Raw genomic sequence first — 20590 nt, forward strand, 5'->3', positions numbered from 1 at the left:
TCGGCACAGTAAGCACCTGACGAACCCTGCACCATCCCGTCCGGACGACCAGCCGAGGAGGCGTCGAACAACATGTCTGCAAGTTGTGCAGGTCTCACGGGCTGGATGTCGGCGGTGACAACGAAGCCGCTTGCTCGGGATAAAGCCTTCGGCCGCCGCCAAATCGGCACCGCCATTCATTATTAGCGCGGAGGCCCCAAGCAGGCACTCCCAAGTATGCGTAAGTGTGTTTACACTTCGACCCACAGTGTTGGAGGCGGTGTCTGCTCATTGATGCTCATGGCTGCTGGCGTGGCCTGTTTGTCACACTCACAGAGTAGAGATATAAATGAGTGCGGAGCCAGTGTGACTCGCCGCCAATCACCCCAGATGCTGCTGACTGCGCTCCTCCTACTGATTGTTACGCCAGCGCTCGCCGCACCGTTCGAAGCGGTTGTCCGTGCGCCTGACGAGCCGGGCTCGGACCCGGGCGCCAACTCCTCGGCGCCCAACACTACAACTGGCGACGGCGGCTCTGGCGCTGGCTCTGGCGGATCAGGCGGCGCGCCAGCCGTCCTGCTGTCCGCCGACACGCGCGCATATATTGACAAGGCGCTGAAGCGGTGGGGCGTCCCCGGCGCCGCCATCGTCGCCATCGCCGGTCCCCAGTTTACCAAGAAGACGGGTGACGCCGGCTGGCTCACCGAGTTCTACAACTATGGTGTGGCCAACGAAGCAGGCGACAAAGTCACGGAAGACGTACGCCGCTTTCTGTACACGCTGACAGTAGACACCGTTTGCGATCGCGTCTAACACCAAGCTCTTCACTGCCCTCAGTGTGGGCACTGTGCTCGGCGAGAAGAACCTCACCTGGTCGACAAAGGTCAAGGACATCCTGCCCGAGTGGCAGCTGATGGACCCGTACGCGTCCGACCATGTCGACATCGTTGACCTCGTGGCCATGCGCTCCGGCTTGCCGGGCCACCCCTTCGCCAAATCGGGCTTCGGGGGCTACAACGACGCCGAAGTCGTCGCCAACCTCCGCAACCTCCCGCTATCCACTGAGATCCGGCAGGTATACCAGTACAACAACCTACACTACGCGACGCTCGCGCACATCGTCACCACGCTCTCCGGGACGCCGTATGTCGACTGGCTCGGCCAGCACGTTCTCGGCCCCTTGAACATGACGGCGAGTACGTTTGACTACACCAACGTCAAGACAGAGAGCTTCCTTCGTACAGGAGTCAACCTCACGCAGTGTGGGCGCTCGCCTGACCTCGACCACCTCGACCCCGGGTGTTTCGGCTCCATCAATAGCACTGGGTGGTGGAACCCGCGTCCGTACAATAAGGGCGCCGGTGCCGGCGAGGGTGGACTCATCTCCACTACCCGCGACCTAGTGCGTTGCACCCCCTCACGTCCACTCATCGCGCCTCCAACTGACAACAGGCCAAGTGGTTCCGCGAGCTCCTGATGCCGCGTGTGCTCAGCCCCGACGTGCTCAACGCCGCGGCCACCCCCATCACCGTCAGTGGCCCCGCAGGTATGGGCCTTGGCATTCAAGCCTACGGCGCGGGACAGGTTATGACGAGCGTCGCGGGCCAGTCGGTCATCATGCACGCAGGCACCCTCCCCGGGCAGTTGAGTCTCTTTGTGCGCATGCCAGAGCTCGGCCTCGCCATGGGTATCATTACAAACGAGGACATGTACTCGGGCCTCTTCCTCCAACAAGCCATCGCCTTACGCATCGCCTCTGATCTCTTGGGAGTGCCTCCCATCGATCTCGAGCAAGAGGCCGCCAACCAAATCAAGCTCGCCGTCCTACTACCCCCCGTGTCGCCGCCACCCTCCCCAGCGCCTGTACCTTCCGGCTCCGAGCCTGGCGGCACCTACGGGCACCCTGGTTATGGGACGTTCACGCTCCAGCCCATGGTCGTAGGGCCCGACTCGCCCATTGAGTCAGGTATCACAGCCGGGCTCGCGCGGCTTGGCTTACGCACCACCGACGTACTTTACGCCAAAATTGAGAAAGGACCTCAAACTCACATAACGCTCTCTCACTGGGATGGAGCAGGGTTCAATCTTACGGCCTTCAGCGTGACGGAGCGCAATGGAAAGATCATTGTCCCAGACGCGGGGGGGTCCTATATGGCGATCGCCACTCCTGAGGGCATTGGCATGTTTGGTAACTTCTGGGGTGCGGGCGCAGGCGCGCCAATGCGCGCACCATCTACCGAGAACATGCAGCAAGCCGCTGAAGTGTTTTTCTCGAAGGCCTAGTCCGGACACGAGAGAAGAACGATGATTGCTCCACTGTATCAGCTTCGGAAGGTAGAAGTAATGAATGAATTGCCAGCTGTTAATGTCAATGGGCCGTTGTCCTTGGAACATCCAGGCTGATGGAAGACGGCGGCGATGATGAGCCACGAGATGGTGAGCCACGAGATGGTGAGCCACGAGATGGCGGCATGTCAGGAGGCGTGTCGGCTGGCTGCCGACTGGGAAAGAACCAGCGGGCGGGCTGTAGGACACTAGGAAGTTTGATGCATACAAACGACGTGGTCGGCCTCAGAGTGAATACTGCGGCCCTCCCTGCACCACGAGCGCACTCCTGCCTTCACGCGCGAAGAAAACCTCCGCCCGCTCCTTCAAGTCTTTGACCTTCGGCGCACGGGGTGGAACGTCCATCCCGGCCCCCGCGAACCCGCCGAACAGCCCCAACCCCTCCTCCGTTACTACGGCCGGCCAGCTTATGCCTGGGTTGAGGGCTACCACTCCCTGCTCTTGTCGGTCGTACACGAGCCAGTTGGTGAGGTTCCAGAACGCGCCGCTCCAGTGAGCGAGGGTGAAGTGCGAGGGTAGAAAGCCGTCGAGCTCAGCGTAGAGCACTGCATCGGTGCGCAGACCAAGGAGCGGAAGCGCGCGAGCAATCTCGCCCGCTGTCGTATTCGCCTTACCGCGCGGCAGGCGCGTCAGCGTGAATGATCCGTAGCCGGGATGGGTGTACGTCCCCTCACCGGGTACGGGCGCGGGCTCAGGCGTGGTAGGAGGCGTGGGTGTAGGATCGGCCCGAATGGCATCCCACATCTCCCTCACAGCGAGCGCCTCCCAGTCGATCGGTTCGAGGCCGAGCAGGTCATCTAGCACGCGCCACGCCAGAGCCGAGGCCAGCACATCGCCCCAAGTGTGGTCGTTCGTCATGATTCCCAGCGCCACTCCCGCTGAGGGAACGCGGAGAAACTCGCTCGCCTGGCCGGGCACGAAACCGCCGTGGTGCACAACCTCGAACCCGCGATAGTTGACCATCGCCTGGCCAGCACCATATGTTGTAAGACCGAGTTCGGGAGGCCGCGCCGGTTCAGCAACAATAATGGGCGTGCTGACGAGAGCTAATGCTGCGGGGTTGATGTGCTGCGGGTCAAGGAGTTCGGAAAGCCACCTGCCCTGATGTTAGCGGCGAAAACGTTTCAACTCACGACGTCGCGCGCACTCATCATCAACCCGCCGGCGCCGGCGTCCGCGCCCTTGGTGTATGAACCTGTGACCCACCATCCGAACGGTTTGGTCTCTCCCATGCAGGCCTTATCGGGGCGTCGAACCTCTTCGGAGAGCGCGCATTGCGTATAGTTGACGCCGATGTGTGCAAAGCCCTCGGCCACCTCAGCCGCGTCGTAGTCGTACGTCGCGTTCAGCCCAAGCGGCTTGATCACATTCTCTGTCACCCAGTCGACGTACTCGATCCCCGTGAGTGTCGTCACTATGTGCGCGAGCGCACCGTAATGCATGTTGCAGTACTGGTACGCCTGTCGGATCTCGGCAGAAGGTTCCAAATATCTCAGCTTGGTTATAATCTCGGCGTCAAGTGTGTGCCCCGAGATGGCATAGTCGTGCCGGGGAAGGCCAGAGCGCATTGTCATCAAGTCTAAGATGTCGACGTGGTCGCTCGCGTACCCGTCCATCAACATCCAGTCGGAAAGGACATCGCGCACCTTCGTATGCGCGGACAACGTTGAATTCTGCAGTTGAAGAGGTGTTTCATCAGCAATCAGTGTTGCTACGCTTAAGGCAGTGAAGAGTTTGCTGTTAGAACCGATGCCGAAGCGAGTCTATCGTCAGTGGAGCCTATGTGGGGCTCACATCTTCAGTCACAGCATCCCCGGCTGCATTTGAAACCCCATGCGTGTAGTATTCGGTCTCGCCGTTCGATAACGCCACCAGCGACAAGCCACTGATACCCCATCGGCTGAGAGCCTTGTCTAAGTATGAATGTGTGCCTCGGGGCAACAGCGGGGTACCAACGGCGCACGCAAGGTAAGGGAGTGCTTGGAGCAACCACATCTGTGTTCCGACAGTGAATATTTGAGCAGTTTGAATAGTTTGATCGTGCGAAGTCTGATGATGAGACGACTCGGCGGCCCAGCGGACTTCTGTGCTGTATTGGCAAGCAGACTGACATGACCATGACACAGTGGCTCCGTTTGGCTTCCTATATATCTCGGCCGATGGTGGGCGCATCCTGATTGCACCGGATGTAGCATTGTCGAAGGATGTACCGCAGAAGGTTCGCCGCGTTCCTCGGCATCTACGACGACCCGTCGAACCATACTTGAGGTGCGGCTGGAAAAAAGTTGGCCATGTCAACATCAAGCGCGGTGAAGTCCAGCGGGATACCCTCAGTTGTGTCGGCAGTAGCGGGAAACCACGCGGCGAGATCGAACTCCTCCGCCCAAGCGATTGAGTCTGCCCGAGGCCTTGAAACGGCTGCCGTGCCCGACGCGGGAGCATCCATGAACTGATTTAAATCGACCGTTTGTACGGGGTCATGCCATGGGAAAGGATTAAGACCGGGTGGCGGAGCGGGTTGTTGGTAAAGGGCGGGCTGGAGTGATGGGACTGGGCGCCTCGCTGCTGCTGAGCTCATCTGTGAGAATGGCAGGATGCCCTTCTCCCGCGCTCGAGCGAGAGTGCGGCGCAGCCCCTCCGCAAACCCGGCAAACGGGTATGGCAGCTTGACAAGCAGGCGATCTATTGACAGCGCAACTTCTTGCGCGTTGCAAGCATCAGGTAGAAGCTCACACATGCGAATAAGGTAACGAGCGGTTGCAATGATGCCGACATCTAGAGTGAGCAAAGGGGTGGTTGAGCCTCACGGAAATTGTGGTTTCCAAACTCGGAGCTGTCAAGGCGGCTGGCAACAGACGACACGAGGAAGGCTGCGGCGTCTAGCGCGGCAGCTACCCATAGCTGACGCTCCTTGCTGAGTCGGCGCACATCCTCCGGCTTCTGCACGCCGCTCCAAGCTGGGGAATTTGTGTAAAGGACACTGTACGCCCGCTGGTTGCTCAGCTCGATGCGAAGAAAGTGGTCCTGCGGTAGGCCCAATCTGTCTGATATTAGTGGAAAGTCGAGATAGTTGACTGACCATAGTACGAGCTCCAGTGAGCGTCGAGCTCTTCCATCCCCGCGTTGGCTTCTCGCAGAAGCGCATCCATCTCCTCGTGATTGTCAACCGTATCGAACGGTCTGAAACTGCTCTCTGCGGTCAGCTTCTCAGAGACATTGGCTACTCACCTCGCACTTCGCACATCTCGACCGAGATGACTAGTCGGCTGTCGTACAAGTTGGACAACGGGTGATCCAGCAGATCACGCTTGAACGATGTGCGTCGGCCGTGGTCGGACGGAAACAGAATCGGTAGTGCATGATTAAAACTCATCCTTGGGTTAGTAGTGTCTTTGTATGACATACTCGTAAGCCTGGCGAACGAGCTCAGGTTAGCGCTTGCTTTGCGAGCTGTAGCTCACTGATAACCATATGCGGGCGCCGACCACGAGGGAGCGCTGCCGTTCCAGCATGAGGTTCGGATTCTGTGCCTCAGTGCGAATCTTGTGCAAATAGGGAAGGCAGCGGTACAGTCGCATGTCAATTCTGTTTGTGAGCTCTGGTCGCGCAGTAAACTCACGCAAGCGCCATTGCGTGAGAACAAATCCGCCACGCGTTGTCAGAGTATGAAATGAGAATCGCCATGGCCTGTAAGGTTTCCAGGGTCACTGGTGCGTACAGGGTGAGCTTTGCTGTGGTTAGCGCAAGCTGGGTGACACGTACTTATCCTCTCCACCTCGTCAGCTAGCTTTGTGGATAAGTCGGATGCAGCGCCAGCGGCCTCACGCTGTTTGAGCGCAATCAGAAGCATCACGGTGATGCAATACGGGGAGCGCTCACGCATACTTCGGTCAGTCATAGCTTGCGGGCTAAAAGCACCTTTCCCATGAGTCGCGGGCGGGATCGAGCACAGGGGTGAATGGGTACGCGGATTTTAGAAAGCTTTGGTCAGCGGCGGGTATACGCGCCATGCCTAGTGGTACTAACCTGTCGAATAGACGCCGTCCTTCTTCCTCAGAAATGAGACCGAGTGTGACGGGATCAGCCGCTCCGCGGAGCGGGTCATTGCCGGCAGGAGTGCCGGCTGCCTGAAGCGATCGTGGTGAGTCTGCCGTCCGCCGCCGTTTCGCTAAGCGGTCATTGGCAGTGTAGGCCAATGAGTGGTCGCCTTCAGCTGCCAGCATCGGATCTCGCTCTCGCGCGAGTGAGACTTCGAGTGGGTCATCGTCACTGAGCGCAGGAGTAATGGAGCGAGCCTGAGGAACACTGGCCAGCGTGACGGAGCGAAGTGAGGCTTGGGGCGAAGGGCGAGTGTCCATGTATGGGTTGTGCACGTTGTCACTCGCTGACCAGGGCGAGGGGCGCTTCTGCGGGGCAACGGATGGGGCGTAATCTTGGCGGTACGAGCTGGATGCTATAGATGGCGGGCGTCGGTCAACGGGCGATGCAGAAGGACGACCAATCGACGTCTCTATTGTGAGCGGCGATGGTGGCGAGCGCTGCTCGGGGCGAGATGAACCGTCCGTCCGACGCTCCGCCCTCTCATTCATCTTTACCAAAGCCGTGCTCATCTGGTCGAGTTTGTCAAAGATTCCAGCCACATGCCCTTCGAGCTGAGCAAGGCGACTGAAGTCAGCGCCTCCCGCCTTGTTATCCCACTTCTTAGTGGCCTCGTTATCCTCGATGACGGCCCGCGGCACGGGGGGCATTTGAAAGCGACACTCGAGGCGCATGTGCCTGCAACGCTTGCACGGGGGATCGTCCTTGCCGACACACTTGATCTTGTGTCGCCGGCAGTTGTCCTGTTGTCACAAGTTAGGGGAGGGAAGGCGACGATGGCCGAGAGGCTCACACAGGCGCCTGAGGTCAGCGGAAGAGCATGTGTGGGGAGAACTTACGCTGTGGGACATCGGGACGTAGGTCATCACCAGCTGTAAAGGTGTTGGAATCTCGCTGTGCCGAATGCGCCATGGAGGGATGTGGTGAACAAGTTGTTGGTGAATGAAGTGCAGGTTGGAGCGAGATGAGATGAGGCGCAGGGTGAGTGTGGGCATCATTCATGCCGGCGGCAACAGACTCGGAGATGTCGGGCCGAGGTGCCGTACGGAGTGACTGCTGGTCTCCGCGAGGATTGGTCCCGCCCAGGACAGATCCGTACATCCGCAGATCATGGCGCGTGGTGTGAATGCCATGTCGCGTCAGGCGTCACGCCGTACCGGACGCGTATCACACGTCACCTCTCGTCAACCTCCACTCTCAAATCTCCTCAAGTAGATAACTGGGGATCCCGCCTCCGTCCCGCTCTACTGATCATATTACTAGCTCGTCGAGCATTCACCTTTCTTCACTCACCCACACACTCACACTTGTTCATACAGCTCATCGCCATGACCATAGTGCCCCTTCCCACCCGCGACGACTTCTGGGACACCATCGAGCGCGCCTGGTCCATGATCGACGACGATGGCCTCCGGGCCCGCCTCTTTTTGGACGACCCCTACGACCGCCTCGCAGCCGCCATTGACCTGGTCAACACTCACACTCAGCGCATGCTTGAGGCCCTCCGCACCATCTTGAGCGAGTACACGGCCCCACAGCTCGCGGCGTGGGACGCGCACTGCGAACGCGCCCTGTACGACCTCGACCGCGAGGACGTTCACGAGGCTCTGGACGGCAGCGACGACGGCTTCCTTTACTGCCGCGGCTTCGTGGTCGCCGCCGGACGGACGCACTACGAGGCGGTTCTCGCCGAGCCACTCAAGTGGGGTCTCATGGACATCGGGGAGGAGAGCATGTGCTACTTCGGTACTCACCTCTACGAAGAGCTGTTCGGCGAGTGGCCGCCGCCCACGGGCATCAGTCGTGAGACATGCAGCAACAAGGACGGGTGGCCATAGTTGAGACTACCAGGCGGCCAGGGAAGGCAGCGGAGCTCGAGCAGCATGTGACACAGCGATGTAGAGTGCGTATGACTTAAAGACGACTATCTATCTGACTAACAGCCCGTTGCACTCCGTGTTGTCTGCGCGTGCTCATCGATCATCGATCTCATGGCGATATGGCGACAACAATGTCCATGGGCTCGCGTGTCTCATGTCTCATTGCTCGAGGCAAGCACTTTGGGTGTATTTGCTGGGCACTCACTAATCCACTAATCGATGGTCAAAGGCGAGCAACAGGGAGAAGGCTGAAATGTGCGACTTGGAGCGGCCTCTTGAGACCAACGATCTTTCGTTCTCTTTCTCTCTTTCTCTCTTTCTCATCGTCTTCATCTCTCATCATCCCATCGTCGCGTGTACCATTCGCTCCCAACACCCCCGCTACCCTCGCGTATCCTCGCGAGCCCCTTGTGTTCACCGATCTTGCTCCTCGCTTTCTCCCTCCACCTGTGTTCGTTGTCGCGCCGCCAAGAGTCCCTCCCACTCTCACCTCGACATGTCATCGTCGAAGCCTCTTCCACCCGTGCCCCCACCTTCCCCTCACCGCTCTTCCGACCACTCCACCGACTTTGACGGACCCCTTCCCTCACCTCAAGGCTTCTATGCCACCATCGAGGCAGCCTGGGCGCCTATTGATACCCCACTCCGTCAGCGTCTTCCCGCTATCTTTCCCAAGGAGGAGTTCAACCTGGACCCCGCCTCCCACCGCTTCTTCTTATATCCCCGCCCTCCCGCCCTGCAGTCTCTCACAGAGAATCAAGCCCACGCCGTTTGGAAGATCGGTACCCGGCTCGATGACTTCAAGCGCAACCTCCAACACATCCTCAAGTTGTACACCTCGCCTCAGCTCCTTCAGTGGAACACGTGCGCTGTCAACGCTATGCAGTCAGTGCAGCAATTCTTCTGCGATTACGACTCGGACTGGGACTGCGCCGGTTGGGTCGTCATCATGGGCCAGGCGTTCGCTCAACACGTCGCAAGCACTGGCAAACTGGTCAAAACTGCTCGCTTCCCCCTTCACACCATCGCGCATACTCTCCACGGCCAGCGCTACACACCTTTCGATCCACCTGCAGAGCCGTACTCTGCATTCTCGTCGGACTCTTCGAATGAGGCTGATAGCTTTCGTGAGGCTGAGCTGCAGTCGGGTGGCGAAGAAGGTTGAGTGACTTGGAGTGCAGACTGTTGTAGAGTAGCTTTCGATGTGCACCGCTTGTATGCTCTCTGTCTGGTTGTCCAGCTGTTCACGATCACTTGCTGCAAACAGAGCCTTGCTCGCCTCTGACCTCTGCTCTTCGATTCAAGCTAGGAGACATATATGTGCCGGAAAGAGAGAGCAGATGTAGCACTACAGCCCGAGGCCAGATGATTGGCGATCTTGGCGACCCGACTCGCCCACGCCTACACGTATACACGAGTCATTCCCAAGATGCCCATCAGTGCGCAGTGCGCACGAGGAAGATTGTGCCCAGCGGTTGCTCATGTCATCTCCAACTCGCACCGTCCTCTGCTTTTCTCTTCTTCCCACTTCGCCATCTTTTGTGTCTCTTTTGTGTCTTCATACTCGCCCTTCCCTCTCGCATCATTCTGATCCTCCTTCCTCTTTCCTCTGTCCTTTACCCCCTCGTACATTGCACATCGCACCTCGCACCTCTACTCTCTGTCTCACCGCGCTCACCGACTGGTCCCGTCATCACCCCTTCAGTTAACCCTTCCCTCGCGCCCACACCCCCATTTCCATCACATCATCACAAGACTCCGCGTACAAAACTTGCTCCTTGTTCGTCTCCCTCACCTCACCTCACACGAGCCCGCGTCCACCATGCGCGACAACGACACCATGCTCGACCTCGACACTACCTTGTACGACCACACACCCACAGTGCACAGCTTCTGGGGTGTTATCGAATACGCGTGGTCACGCGTGCAGGAGAACGGGATCCGCGCCGATATCCTGGCCACCTTCCTCAGCGACGACGATCTTTACCACACATCCTGGAACAAGACCATCGACGACCAATCTCTCCGCGACCTTGTCGACGAGGCCAACGAGCTTATCCCCTTCTTCTTCATGGCCCTCAGCATGGTCGTCGCCGGCTTTGACGAGCCTGCGCGCATGTACTTCCGCGAAGGCCTCCACCAGATCCTTCACGACCTCAACAAGTGGGACGGCCACTCCGACTCGCCCGACGAAAAGCGCACCCACACCCGCTGCTGGGTAGTCATCATGGGTCGTGAGATCTACCACACGCTCCGTGCAAATCCCATCACTTACAAACACCTCCACTTTGTGCAGGACGTGTTACTGTTCGGCCTTCTGCGTAGTCTTCACAGCGACTGCCTCGAACCTGAGAAGAGACGGCGGTTCATTCGGTTCAAGTTATTTTAGTTAGCAAGCCTCTGATGGATCTGGAGCCTTGTGGATCGGAGTTGGGGCGTGCCAGAATGCTGGTGATGACTTGTTGGCCGTTGGGGAATTGGGGAAGGTGATGCACTGGAATTTTGTACATGCATTGACCGATGACAGTTGCCTTGGGCGCGTGCTGCGCGGACATGAGAACAGGACCTTGGGCCACTTTTGCAACTGCATCCGCTGCATGCATGTTCCCTCGGGGTCAGGCTCCATCTGGCCATCTGGACATGGAAGAAAAAGACAAGAGCACTCACCTGCACCCGGCGTAGCCCCCTACGTATTTTCAGCCGCTAACGAGTGCTGAGCCTTGAGCGATGCAACGCGGCGAAGGCACCGCAGTCTCGGGTGACGGCGTGGCAGGAAGTGCGAGTGGTGGGGTGGACGATATGGTGGTGGCGTCTCCGGGTTCGGGTTCAGGGCACCATTGATGTCCTATAGGGCCCAGTGGCACGCAGTGCCTGAGACCCCGCAACACAACGACAAGTTCGATGATTGCTACATCCGTATATCCATACCATAGCTCTCGCTCTCCCTAGCACCTCAGCCGTCAGCATCCCAGGTGGATGCGGTGAGATGTATGTATGCGCTCTCACAGGATGTGTAGGCCTTCCCATTCCTTCTACCACGGCAATGATATCACCAATCCCTCCGCCGCTGCACGTCGGCCTGCTCTGTGGATGCCTCTGACCTCTGGATCTTTGGTGCACCCGGTGCCACTCGTGCTGTCTTAAAACTGCGAACCTGCCCCAGAATTTCCCACGGTTTCTGGGGACCAGGTTCGCGGTGAATATAAGACCTGAGTGTCCGCATCTCGCACTTGCCACCATCCCTCTCTCATTCTTTTAACTCTCTCCCTTTCCACGCAAACCGCCCACTCCAAGACCATGTCCAACATCTCGTCCCTCATCACCCACTTAATCACCCCTCCTCCAAGACCTATTGACCCCGACCCGCCCCTCGTACTTGGCCCGCTCGCGTTCCAGACGCCAAGCCCCGAGACGTCTCCCGAGAGCAGCGTCGCCTCGGACGACAGCCTCGGCTACGAAGACGCCGCGTCCGTCGCGGACCCGGAAGTCTCCTTCGACGCCTACTGGGCCGCGCGCCACGCGCAGGCCCTCACAATTGCTACGACCATCCTCGAAGTCCGCGAGCGCAACCGCTCGGCGCACAGCACGCGCGACGGCTTCTGGGCGGCCATCGCCAAGGCGTGGGACACGCTCCGCAGCGACGCGTACACCCATCTCGTCACGGGGATCCGCGACGGCACCCTCGACTTTGCCGCCCTCCCTCTTTTCGTCGAAGTCGTCACCCTCGACATGCACTACATGCTCGACATCCTTGCCGCGTACCTCTCGTCGTGCACCGCCGAAGATATCAGTCGCTGGAACGATATCGCGCACGGCATGTACTACCGCCTCGACATTGCGCCTGTGCGCGCCGCGCTCGCCCCCACCAGCTCCGAAGATGAGTGGTCGCTCACCCGCGCCTGGATTATCGCCGCCGGCCTCGACGTCTACCTCGCTGTCGCTGCCTGTCCGGGCATGTTCACCGCGCTCCGCGGAGTGAGCTGTCGTGACATTATCCATCTGGCCCCGATGCTGTCGATGCACATTTACGGCCAGCCCCTTGAGCTCTTCACCGAGTAAGTTGTCATGGTGCTCGCCGCATAGAGTTGAGCCTGCAGTGGCAAATGGTTGCAAGTCCAGGTTATAGTGTCCCTGTGTAGTTCGCAATGTCATGAGAGTCCCTATACTCGAGGTCTTCCCGGCCATGCTGCAATTTATGATGACTGTTCAAGCCTGATGCACAACACGCATGGCCACGCATGGTCCACTATCCACGAATCGCAACCTCAAAGCTCAAATGACTGGTGCCACTGCGCCCATGCGCCATGCGATCACTGCGATTTTTGTGATAATTGCCCTGTGTTCCAGGTGCGGACACTCTAATTTGGGGCATCGGGCGCAGCCTCACATTCGGGGACCACCCAATCCCCGCGCCACCGCCAAGCGCTCAACACACGCCGTACACGGCCCATTCCGCAACATCGCCACGCGCCGCGCCGTGTTCGGACGCGTCTGAAATCTGCCGATCTGCCGGACGTGACGGAATGATCCTTGCATCGGACCAGTGCCTGCCTTTTTTCCAGACGCGGTGCGAGATGACCATGCATCCATTGGTGTGTGCGCTTGTACTGCAGTCTGGCAAGAGAAGGATGGGTGCGTGGGAAAGACACATTAATGACAAATTAAATCACAAACTTATTGGACGCGGGGTGGGTGATGAGCGCATATAGCAGATCAAATCAGTCACAAAGGCAAAGGTAATCTGTCCATTACCATCTCGTGCGGAGATATAGCCGAGGCTAATAGGTTCATGAGGCGATGCTAATCACTGCTTACTGCCTCTACCTCTCGCTGGTGCTGGACTGTACGTGGCTGCCGCCGCCTTCCTCCATTTCGCACCCCCCCCCAGCTGGGACAACCTCATCTCAACCAGTCCATCATCCATACTCAGCACCAAGCCGTCCACCACCATCCCCCTCTCGCCCCGCCGCATCTCTTTCTACAAGTACGTACCCATCATCCGCTGTTCTGACAACGCGTCGCGCTCAGTATCCGACAAAGCATCGTGCATGCAGGCAAGCCAGCAATTTCGGGCACACAAATTGCCTTCGCCCCTTCAACTCCTTCAACCCAGCCGATATCGTCCGCACCGCGTCTGCTCCCCGCACCTCCTCCGCATGAACCTGTCGAGTACGTACCAAACATCTCCATCACCCGAAACGACCCACAAAAGCCATCACCAGCCCATCAACGGTCCAAATGGTACTTTGGATCACATCTCCCGACTTGCGACCTCGCCTTCCCCCGAAAGTCCGCACAGTCCCGTCGATCGCCGGCCCCCATGTTCAGCTCGGCAGCTCGACGCGCTCGACGCATCCAGTCACTTACGTGCAGTGATTATCCGCGCTTCGGCGATATCACCTTGTGTCGGACCTTGCAGGATCGCCGCCGTTGCAGGTTTCCACGCTCCCCCGCTTGAGTCGCAGGTCAGTCACGCGACCTCGCAATCATTCCGCACACAGGACATCTGGGGTGCCATTGTACCTCATTCTACACGCCACGCCCCTGCCATGGCAGCTAACTGGTGCAGAGTGAGTCACAGGACGACGAGGAGTCGCCACCGAGGCTCCCAACCGCAGACAGTAAGTCGCGGAATCTCCGAGTCACGCCATACGCCCTGTTGCCGAGTCGCCGATCGACGACTCCTCCTTCCGCGCCGCTGTCGGGGCGTTGCCGGCGTTGTGTCGGGACTAGTGGTATTGATCACGGTGAGTATCTTGCCGTATGGACGATGGAGCAGTCTTAAGGGCGACAGCTGATCAACTGTTCTAACTTGTTTCAGCTTTCTGCATACCCCTGGACGCACGACAGGAGCTCGCCGCACAGCTTGCGACAATGGGACCATCCAGGCGCCCCCCAAGGAATTCTGTCAGCCTAACGAATTAACTGGAAGAGACAGCGCTGGACAGAGGGGAGGTGGCTATACGTCCCATCGACTGCCCCAACACACTCACGCCAAACACCATCCAAAGTGGCGACAGGTATCTCTCGATCGCTCAAACTCAAGACACTCATTGCCACCGCGCTTCGTAGGCAGGAGGGGACTTTAAAGGCGTCAAAAAGCTGATAACAGCTCGGTAACTTCCGTCCGTGGCAGTACTGGGAGCTTTTTCCTTGTCACGGGAACCCAGATTTGGCGTCGTAAGGATACCTGCCTCTGTGAGTTCGGCGTGCCACTGCCATTCAAAGAGACCGCAAGTCTGCTACATAGCGGCATCGGTCAGGGTCGTGTTCAGCAGCACGGTGAAAACTTGGTTTCTAATATTTTCACCATGAAGTTCGGCTGCGCGAGTTCTTACTCATTCTCAAACACAACCGCTCTAGCACCGACATGCTGGCAACGCTGATGCTCAGTGCCCTTCTCAAACTGGTAGAGTTCCGGCAAGACGCTGAACGCCGTGCGCCCGCTGCCTAGACTCTCGGCAGCGGCGAGTGCTGTCATCAGTACACATTGGGCCCACCATCGCATGTTTCCTCATGAGGTGGAGTCAGTGATGCGTCGCAAGTTCTCCGGCGAGCCCACCCCCAGCGCCTTCATTACCAAGCCCGAAGTTGTGTCGCGTCGTTAAGATTTGGTGGGGTAGAGGCCGACTCGCTCTTTGGACTGATGTGCCTAGGTCGCACTCCCAGCAAGCCTCACGCCATCGCCATGTTCCAACGGGAGGTATCCCTGTTTCGGCAATGCTGGAATCCGGACGCATGCCGCGACACGCATCGTATGCATATCTCTGACTCACGCGTGGTTACGCCATGGCGAGCCAAGATCAGCTGATGCCATGAGGAGGCCGCGCTATCGTTGCATGCACCTTGGTGCATGCATGTCGGGGCCTTCAGCCTTCTGATACTCGGTATAAGACAGCTGGATCACTGGGCAGGCGCAAGTCATATGGGCAAAGCCTGGCCTGCCGTCTAGACCCTCCATCCTGCCTAACCCCCTGTGATCCACCGACTGAGGCCAATTGCACGCCATTAGCCCACATCCACTCAAGACCTCCAGATGCAACCCCACGTCGCCGCCGCACACACTGCAGTGCATATCTAGGCTCCACTACAGCTTGGCTTCACGACGCTTCTTCTGCGCATAGAGGGCCTGCACGGTCTTCTTGATCTCGGTCTTGATGAGCTTGCCGTTGGCGTTACGCGGCAGCGGCGCGTCAGCGATGTACACGAACGCAGGGCGTGCGTGCGAGCGGAGGCGTGGGCGGGCGGTCTCCATGATGTCATCCGGCGTCGCCTTGGCCCCCGGGCTGAGGGAGACGGCGATGGCGACGAGCTCGCCGAGGATGTCGTCGGGGACCGGGACGGCGGCGCACTCGGCGATGCGGTCGTCGCGGAACACGGCGTTCTCGACCTCCTCCGAGCTAATGTTCTCGCCGCCGCGGATGATGATGTCCTTGGCCCGGTCCGAGATGTACAGCAGCCCCTGCTCGTCCATCCACCCGACGTCGCCCGTGTCGAGCCAGCCCTCGGCGTTGATCGTCTTGCGCGTCGCCTCGTCGTTGTTCATGTATCCCTTCATGATATTCATGCCGCGCGCCTCGATCACACCCACGCTGCGCACGGGGAGCGGGCGCCGCGTCTCGGGGTCCACGATGCGCACCTCGTTCACGGGGAGGGCTGCACCCGCGCTCTTCGGGAAGTTGACGTAATCGTCGCCGCCGAAAACGGTGTGCGTCGCGTTGGTCTCGGTCATGCCCCACGCGGTTGCGCTGCGGTCAGCAAAAGTCGCTGCGACCCTGGAAACCCCGTAACTCACGCAGTCATGTCCGGCCAGCGCTTTTTGATGTCACTGGGCATGCGCTCGGGCGAGGGCGCACCGCCGTAGCTTGCAAACTTGAGCTTGAAGTCCTTGGGGAGCAGGCCGGACTGCATGACGGCAAGGAGGATGACAGGCACGCCGGAGATGACGTTGATCTTGTACTTGACCATGAGGCGGGCGGCCTCGGGCACGTCCCAGCGGCGCATGAGGACGAGGGTGTTGCCGTCGCCGATGGCCTTGAGCAGGATCGACAGGCAGCCCGTGACGTGGAAGAAGGGGACGGCCATGAGCACGACGTTGGGGTCCTCGTCCTGCGGGGGGTTGCTGACCATGTCCATCACCATGGATGCGGGGGCGCCCTGGCGCATCGCGAGGCGGGCGAGGGCTGGCGTCAGAGGGATACACGACGCACTCACGGTACACGGACGAGATGACGCCGTGGAGGGCGGCGCGCTGCGAGCTGAGCACGGCCTTGGGGTATCCCGTGGTGCCAGAGGTGAAGAAGACGACGGCGTCGCTCTCGGGCCCGAGGTCCGCGGTGATGCCCTTGCCCTCTTCGGCGTCCTTGATCTGCGCCGCGGTGACGGAGAGCTGGGCGAGGTTGACCGTCTCGACAGCGCACGTGCCGAGGTGCGCCGTGTCCTGCCAGGAAAACAGGGGGCCGACACCGCCCTCCGCCAGCGCCTGGACGTGGTCCGCAAGCGCAAAGGCAGACGTCGCGTCGGCAAGCACGAGCTCGGGCTTGGTGAGGCGCAAGCAATGCACCATGCTGTCGGGCTGCACCGCCGCGTTGACCATGACGGGCACGGCGCCGAGGATGTGCATGGCGACCCACGAGACGACCCACTCGCCCGAGTTCCAGCCCACGAGGCCGACAAGCGAGCCCTGCTTGACGCCGCGCGCGGCCATCCACGCCGCAGTCGCCAGCGCGAGCTTGCGCACATGCCCAAACGTCCAGTCGACACGCTCCGTCGCAGGTGCCGGCTCTACCGCCGGCGCATTGACAAGCACCTTGTCGGAGAACTTGGCCAAGCTGTCGAGGAGGTATGGGCGGAAGGTCTTTGGGAGCTATGGTCAGCGGGCTGGGGGAACGACAAGAGTGGAGGGCGGGAGGGCGGGACACACCGATCCTCTAGAGGTGACGCAACCGCCGCTCAAGAGGGCGGCGCGACCTCGCTGCAGCAGTATCTCTCCCGGACGCCCACGGACGCCCACAAGCCAAGCAGACCGCTGAGCGTCCCCTGGCCCCCTCCTCTCGACACTCACATGCTTCCACACAACGGTTGAACGGCCGTTGATCTGGACCGTCTCAAGCTCAAAGGGCGTGCCAGGCTTGCACAGTTGCCTGTCGACTGCCGTCAGCGCTGGTGGCAGAAGGGCCCACTTTCCGTGAAAGAGGGCTGCTGGTCAGCTTGCGTCGCCATGATGGACAGTGTGTGGAACAACAAGGGCAGTGCATTCTTCAGAGATGCTACAATATGTATGATGGTCCGGCTAGTGACTGCCGGCGCAGCTGGGCCCCTGAGCCCCACCGTCATTCCGCCCACCGGAGCTGGCCTCGTCCTGCGCGGCGTTCGCCGACCCGGAGCCGCTGTGCATCGTCCATTGCTCCAGCCAAATCGCCTCATTCTCCGAAAATGTCTCCTTGAGCGACTCCTGGAGGTTCTGGAAGGGACCTGGGCCTGGCACAGCCCCGATGCCCTCGTAGAGCGCGGTGACAAGTTCGTTACCGAGCTGAGCCATGAACGGGGCACCACGGCCTTGGTAGACCTTGCCGTCGCGCTCAATAAAGGCCCGGTAGCCGAGCGCGATAAGATAAGCGGCCTCGTCCCAAGTGGCGTCGTCGCCGTGCTTCTTCACCATCATCCACAGAGCCTCATAACACTTTCCCCAATTGACACCATACGCCCCCGACTCCTTGCCCAGCCTGTGGTTGAGGAGATTCCAGAAGGGCGGGTGAACGTCGGGGTTGAGCAGGGCGGTGGGGCGATCGTGCACACCCACGGTGAGGCCGAGGGTAACCCACGTCTCCTCGATAGCCTGCCAGAAAGAGTGGAAGTCAGGCGGAACGGTGTAGAGACCAGCGCCGGTCGGACCCGCCGTCAGAGCAAGCTGGTAGCGCTCATGCGCGAGGGGGGTGTGGGGGGGTTGGTCGACCGTGGTGTGGGCGGCGCCGCTCTTGCGCGGCTTGCGAGCGTTCGGGGTCTTGATCGCCTTGACGGTGGACGTGGGCTTCACGCGAGACTTGGCCTTGCCAGTGGCCTTGGCCTTGCCCTTGCCAGTGGCCTTGGACTTGCCCTTGCCATTGTCCTGGACAAGGAGGCCAGCAGCAATGTCGGCGGCCGCATCGGCAGGAAGGGCGATCGCGGCAGGGAGGGCGATCATGGCAGGGAGGGCGATCGCGGCGGCGGGGGGGGCAGCGACAGTGATGGCGTTGGCAGCGGGGGGGAGCGCGGGGGCGGCTAGGGCAGCTAGATCGGCGGGGGCGGCGAGGACGGCGACCACGGTGGCAGCTGAGGCGGCTGGGGCGGCGGGGGCGGCGGGGGCGGCGGCCGTGGCGACAGGGGGGGCCACGGCAGTAGCAACGGGCACGGTGCCGGGCAGAGGCTCACAGAGGAGCGCCGGGTCGATCGTGGCGTAGGGCGCCGTGTTGGAAGTGGCATAAAGTGCCGGGTCGAAGTTGAGATAGGGCGCCGGAATGGGCGGGGCACAAAGTGCCGGGTCGAGGGAGCCATAATAGCCAAGATTGGGCTCGTAGCGGGTGGCCATGGCGGGAAGATTGGCCATGGTAGGAAGATTGGCCCAGGCGGGAAGGTCGACGTTGACTCCGTTGTTAAAAGCGGGGCCGCCCACCTGATCGACGTGGGAGAAGAAGGAGTTGGGATCGTTGGAGATGCTGGGCATGTCGTTGGGGACAAAGTCAGACACCTCGGTCTCGTCCTGGGGACGGGACATGGGGAAGGTCGGGTGGTTGCCGACGTCGAAGATATCGTGGTCGGGCGGGGTGACGATGCCCGGGTTGGGGGTGGGAGGAGTAGCAGAGGACATCTGCCGTCAGCGCAAGGGCCTCGTCAACGGAACTGTGGCAACATGCAAAGCAGCGATGGCGCGGATGGGGGGTGGGGGCAGGGAGGAGAAATGACGATGCGAGATGGAAAGAAAATACAAGATGGAAGGGGGTGCGAGACGGAAACACGATGTGAGATGTAAACACGGCGCGAGGTGGAGAGCGATGGCGTGGGGAATGAGGGGGAGGGAGGGGGAACAAATGACAATGCGAGATGGAAAGACGATGCGAGATGGATGCCTGGGAGAACGAAGGGGGAACGAAGGGGGAAGTAGAGACGAGGAGTGATGGTGGTCGGGGGGAAGGAAGTGTTGGGGGAGGATGAAGGGGAGGATGGGGAGGGGAGGGGAGCATTGATCACACCAGAGGGAATACTTACCGTGCTACTAGTTACTGCTATGAGAGTTATCGAGGGGGTAGATTGTGATAGTGAACAAGCACTGTTGGGCGATGAGGGCAAGTGATGAGGTGAGGGGAGTGAGGATGAGTGGAGAAGAAGAAGATGATGATGAGAGAGAAACTGAGAGCGGGGGGGGCCAGCTCTTGAGAGTATCCCTCTCGCCGCGCACTCCCCTCCCCTCCCCTCCCCTCCCCCCCACCTACCACACGCTTACGAGGTCACATGACCGCGTTGATCTATGTGCGTGTTTGCACCACGGCCTGCAAGTTGGATGAGTTGACGTGGGTTTGCCTGAATGTTTCAGTGGAGCTGCTCCACTGTGTTGGCCTTCCCTTCAGGAACATTTTCTTCCATTTCTAAACATTATGACTAGTTGCTTTCATCGGTCCCCGCTCTCCCTTTTCCCTCTAAGCTTGTGAGCCGCTGAGCCATTCTTCTTCTCGGGCATTGTGCTCCCCGCCTAGCACTGTCCTCCTTCCCGTGCTGTTGTACGTGCTGTTTATGGCGCTAGCCACAGGCACTTATGCCGGCCCGGCGACGCGCAGCAGTCCCGGATGCCCGGATGACCTAATTCGATTACTGGGCTGTGCAGCCAGGGGGCGTGCAGGAAGCTACCAACTTGCTGGGTCCTTACGGCCGCCTGCGCAGGCTCACCGTATTGGCCGCATGTCTATGACGCGTCAGCGTGCGTCCGATACTCGAGCATTAATCACAGAACCCGGCAATATTGCTACACGCTACAACCGTGCATCCGTCGTGATTATGGCAGTGCCCTCCATGTCATATGCTGGATAACATTGTCTGCAGCGTGACGAAATCACTCGCAGTGCTGCTGCTGGTATACATTGTTTCATGGTATCTGTCGTGTCAATAGGCGCCAAGCGGCTAGCACAGTCTAGTCTCGAGAGAGAGCCTGAGCATTCGTCAGCGCATGCAGCGTCTCCGATGGAACGACGCTCCTTTCTCCATGTCCCATTGGTGTTGCTGATGTGGTGCTCGGAACGCCGCGCTCCGCTATTCCC

General features: G+C 59.8%; 8 protein-coding genes across 8 annotated transcripts; 5 read left to right on the forward strand and 3 right to left on the reverse strand.

The window, feature by feature from the left end:
• Positions 1–369: 369 nt before the first annotated feature.
• Positions 370–2262, forward strand: COLE_06438 (uncharacterized protein; the record flags this gene model as incomplete). The annotated part of the gene is made up of 3 exons (XM_018422657.2): positions 370–738; positions 770–1381; positions 1432–2262. The coding sequence occupies 3 exons, from the start codon at positions 370–372 to the stop codon at positions 2260–2262; spliced, it is 1812 nt and encodes a 603-aa protein (XP_018280191.1).
• A 288-nt stretch (positions 2263–2550) lies between these two features.
• COLE_06439 (uncharacterized protein) lies at positions 2551–3947 on the reverse strand (the record flags this gene model as incomplete). Its single annotated transcript, XM_018425268.2, has 2 exons — positions 2551–3426; positions 3459–3947. The coding sequence occupies 2 exons, from the start codon at positions 3945–3947 to the stop codon at positions 2551–2553; spliced, it is 1365 nt and encodes a 454-aa protein (XP_018280192.2).
• Positions 3948–4564: 617 nt separating this feature from the next.
• COLE_06440 (uncharacterized protein) lies at positions 4565–7097 on the reverse strand (the record flags this gene model as incomplete). Its single annotated transcript, XM_018427164.2, has 11 exons — positions 4565–5100; positions 5133–5369; positions 5405–5518; positions 5554–5699; positions 5731–5750; positions 5787–5910; positions 5945–6056; positions 6088–6209; positions 6244–6306; positions 6352–6990; positions 7024–7097. 11 exons carry the CDS (start codon positions 7095–7097, stop codon positions 4565–4567), a joined length of 2187 nt encoding a protein of 728 aa, XP_018280193.1.
• Positions 7098–7751: 654 nt separating this feature from the next.
• Positions 7752–8261, forward strand: COLE_06441 (uncharacterized protein; the record flags this gene model as incomplete). The annotated part of the gene is made up of 1 exon (XM_018422658.2): positions 7752–8261. The coding sequence occupies one exon, from the start codon at positions 7752–7754 to the stop codon at positions 8259–8261; it is 510 nt and encodes a 169-aa protein (XP_018280194.1).
• Positions 8262–8422: 161 nt separating this feature from the next.
• On the forward strand, positions 8423–9472 carry COLE_06442 (uncharacterized protein; the record flags this gene model as incomplete). Its single annotated transcript, XM_018427165.2, has 1 exon — positions 8423–9472. One exon carries the CDS (start codon positions 8423–8425, stop codon positions 9470–9472), a length of 1050 nt encoding a protein of 349 aa, XP_018280195.1.
• Positions 9473–10125: 653 nt separating this feature from the next.
• COLE_06443 (uncharacterized protein) lies at positions 10126–10692 on the forward strand (the record flags this gene model as incomplete). The annotated part of the gene is made up of 1 exon (XM_018425269.1): positions 10126–10692. One exon carries the CDS (start codon positions 10126–10128, stop codon positions 10690–10692), a length of 567 nt encoding a protein of 188 aa, XP_018280196.1.
• A 908-nt stretch (positions 10693–11600) lies between these two features.
• Positions 11601–12798, forward strand: COLE_06444 (uncharacterized protein; the record flags this gene model as incomplete). The annotated part of the gene is made up of 2 exons (XM_018424778.1): positions 11601–12358; positions 12651–12798. 2 exons carry the CDS (start codon positions 11601–11603, stop codon positions 12796–12798), a joined length of 906 nt encoding a protein of 301 aa, XP_018280197.1.
• A 2592-nt stretch (positions 12799–15390) lies between these two features.
• On the reverse strand, positions 15391–17525 carry COLE_06445 (uncharacterized protein; the record flags this gene model as incomplete). Its single annotated transcript, XM_018421268.2, has 5 exons — positions 15391–16051; positions 16099–16486; positions 16518–17169; positions 17368–17453; positions 17486–17525. The coding sequence occupies 5 exons, from the start codon at positions 17523–17525 to the stop codon at positions 15391–15393; spliced, it is 1827 nt and encodes a 608-aa protein (XP_018280198.1).
• Between the last annotated feature and the right edge of the window lie 3065 nt (positions 17526–20590).

This window comes from Cutaneotrichosporon oleaginosum (genome assembly GCF_008065305.1).
Source record: "Cutaneotrichosporon oleaginosum strain ATCC 20508 chromosome Unknown ATCC20508_contig06, whole genome shotgun sequence".
NCBI lineage: Eukaryota > Fungi > Basidiomycota > Tremellomycetes > Trichosporonales > Trichosporonaceae > Cutaneotrichosporon > Cutaneotrichosporon oleaginosum.